Source organism: Etheostoma spectabile, chromosome 12 (genome assembly GCF_008692095.1).
Source record: "Etheostoma spectabile isolate EspeVRDwgs_2016 chromosome 12, UIUC_Espe_1.0, whole genome shotgun sequence".
Lineage (NCBI taxonomy): Eukaryota > Metazoa > Chordata > Actinopteri > Perciformes > Percidae > Etheostoma > Etheostoma spectabile.
The window spans coordinates 4,307,769-4,310,016 of record NC_045744.1 but is presented as its reverse complement, the minus strand read 5'-3'; the positions used below and the strand labels follow the sequence as shown (position 1 = coordinate 4,310,016).

The 2,248-nt window shown below is 38.2% G+C and overlaps 1 protein-coding gene across 1 annotated transcript in view; it reads left to right on the top strand.

The window, feature by feature from the left end:
* Positions 1–1,367, top strand: part of ece2a (endothelin converting enzyme 2a) — a 122,569-nt gene extending 121,202 nt beyond the window's left edge. Inside the window, exon 4 of the mRNA XM_032531748.1 lies at positions 257–1,367. Within this exon, the coding sequence (XP_032387639.1) occupies positions 257–550 (294 nt within the window). The 3' untranslated portion in view covers positions 551–1,367. The remainder of the gene's footprint in view (positions 1–256) is intronic.
* The last annotated feature ends 881 nt before the right edge of the window (positions 1,368–2,248 follow it).

Sequence of the window (2,248 nt, the reverse complement as noted above, 5' to 3'; positions counted from 1 at the left end):
CTTCAATTTTATTGCTGCCAAATGGGATTGTCAAGCAGACAAACTGACCACCACATATATAATATATATTAAAAGATCCATACTCGGCGCCTGTGTATCGACGCAGTATTGCCACTAAAAATATCTCGATACTGTGCTATACTGTTTTTTTTCCACCACCTCTAGTAGTGGTAGAGGTGGGAATTGAAATGGAGTGGGTCTTGATGGTAACTTCTTCTAATACTGTTCTTCTCCTCATTTCTTCTTCTTCTCCCAGATCAGTCGCTGCCTGAAGCCTGGAGGACGGTTTGTCTCCGTAACCTTCGCCCAACCCTTATTCAGGAAACGCCTCTACGCTCGCACAGAGTACAACTGGTCCATTAGGAAGTACAGCTATGGAGAAGGCTTCCAATATTTTGTGTATGTTATGACCAAAGGAGAGGAGCTTAGCCCAGAAGATGCAGCTGTGGAGAAAAAGCACCTGGAGGACACCAAATCCACACCTACCGGCGTCGCCGCAACACAAGATGAAGACAAGGAAGACTTCCTGTCTCACATCGATTTCATTTAATATTTCACTAGATTATCTAAAGGAATCTTAAAAGAAAAAACTGCGATAATGACTTCAGAAACTCAAACTTCTCCACCCTCGCGAATCCAACAGAAACGTCCTCTGTTACTCAAAATGTCTACATCACCGTTTTAATGGGATTAGGTAAGGAATTATATATTTTAGTAGTTATGCTCTGGGCATAGATGTTCATTTAGGCTACGTTTACATTGCTACGTTATGGTTTAAAAGCCAATATCGGCGCCTGAGTACCTCACCTGGTGGAGCATGCAGCCGCGGGTTTGACTCCGTCCTTTTGATTCATGTCGTTCCCCCCCCCCTCTTTCTCCCATGTCTAAATAAATAAAGGCCTAAAAATGCCCAATACCTTTTTATTATTTTATTTTATACACAGATCGTTTTTTGGCTTTGTTAAAAACCAAAACATAGCAATGGAAATGTAAACTTAGACCTCTTTGGGAATGGATTCAGACTACGCACCACCAGGGAAATGACTACAAATTAAAATCCATAATGTTACATATGACATATTCTGTCATAGTAGCAAAGAAAGTTGTCTGTTTTTTTAACTTACCAGATGATTTAAAAATTCATTGTATGTCGCGATACAGTTGTTACATTCCCAAAGTAAAACTTGATACAGTAACGTATAACCTGGAACAAAATCAGTTTTGAAACTAATTAAAAGAAAATGTGTGACACCTATTTACATGAATAGACTATTTGCATCCTTTACATAGACACGTTGTTTCTCTAAACAAGGGGGGGGGGGGTTGGAGTGGTTGTGCCAAATAACATAGATTAACCCTTACATTGTATTTGGGTCAAATTGACCGATTTCAAATTTTTACAAGAAGAAAAAGTTGCATTTTTTTTAATCTAAAAATCAATGGCCTTACCTTATTTTCTGTAATAAACATGTATTCCTGACTCAATTCCCTAAATTATTCCGGACATGACCACAGACGGAGTAGGGACCCGAGGGATAAGAGAGGGTCCTGAAAGTGAAGACAATACAAGGGTTAAGAAGAAAAATGTACCATAAATAATCATATCTTTTGGAAATCAAAAACTCAAGCAAACGACCCATCTTACTTGTGCACTGTATTTAAAAACCTAGCTATATTACAGTGGTGGGACCAGCCAATATTTTAGTGTTCTTGACAGAAAGTCACCTACGTGTATGAAAATGTATACATTACCCAAAACTGGCCTTGTCCCTTGACCCACCACTTACCTCATAATGTTACAACAAAAATGTCACTCGCATAATACAGAGCCACATCCACTCAATACACAAACAAATGTCTTACAGTGGTGCTCAAAGGTGTACATGCCCATGCTTAAGTTGACTAAAAAGAGGACTAAAAAAAATCATTTTTTTTAAATTTATCTTAATTAAAAAATGAGGTAAAATCCAACCTTTAAGAACACCAATTTTCTTAGTGAATGAATAACGTATTGTAAATAAATAAATGTTCTTCTTTTAAAATACAGGGGGCATAAATATACACCCCCCCCTTATGTTAAATTCCCATAGAAGCAGGCACATTTTTATTTTTAATGGCCAGTTATTTCATGGATCAGCATAGACAAATTTCCAATCTCTAGGTATGGTGAAGGGTGTGTGATGATGGGGGAGGGGGTGGGGGGGCTATTTGAATTCCAAAGGCCAAGAGAACTTTATCAGGATGCATA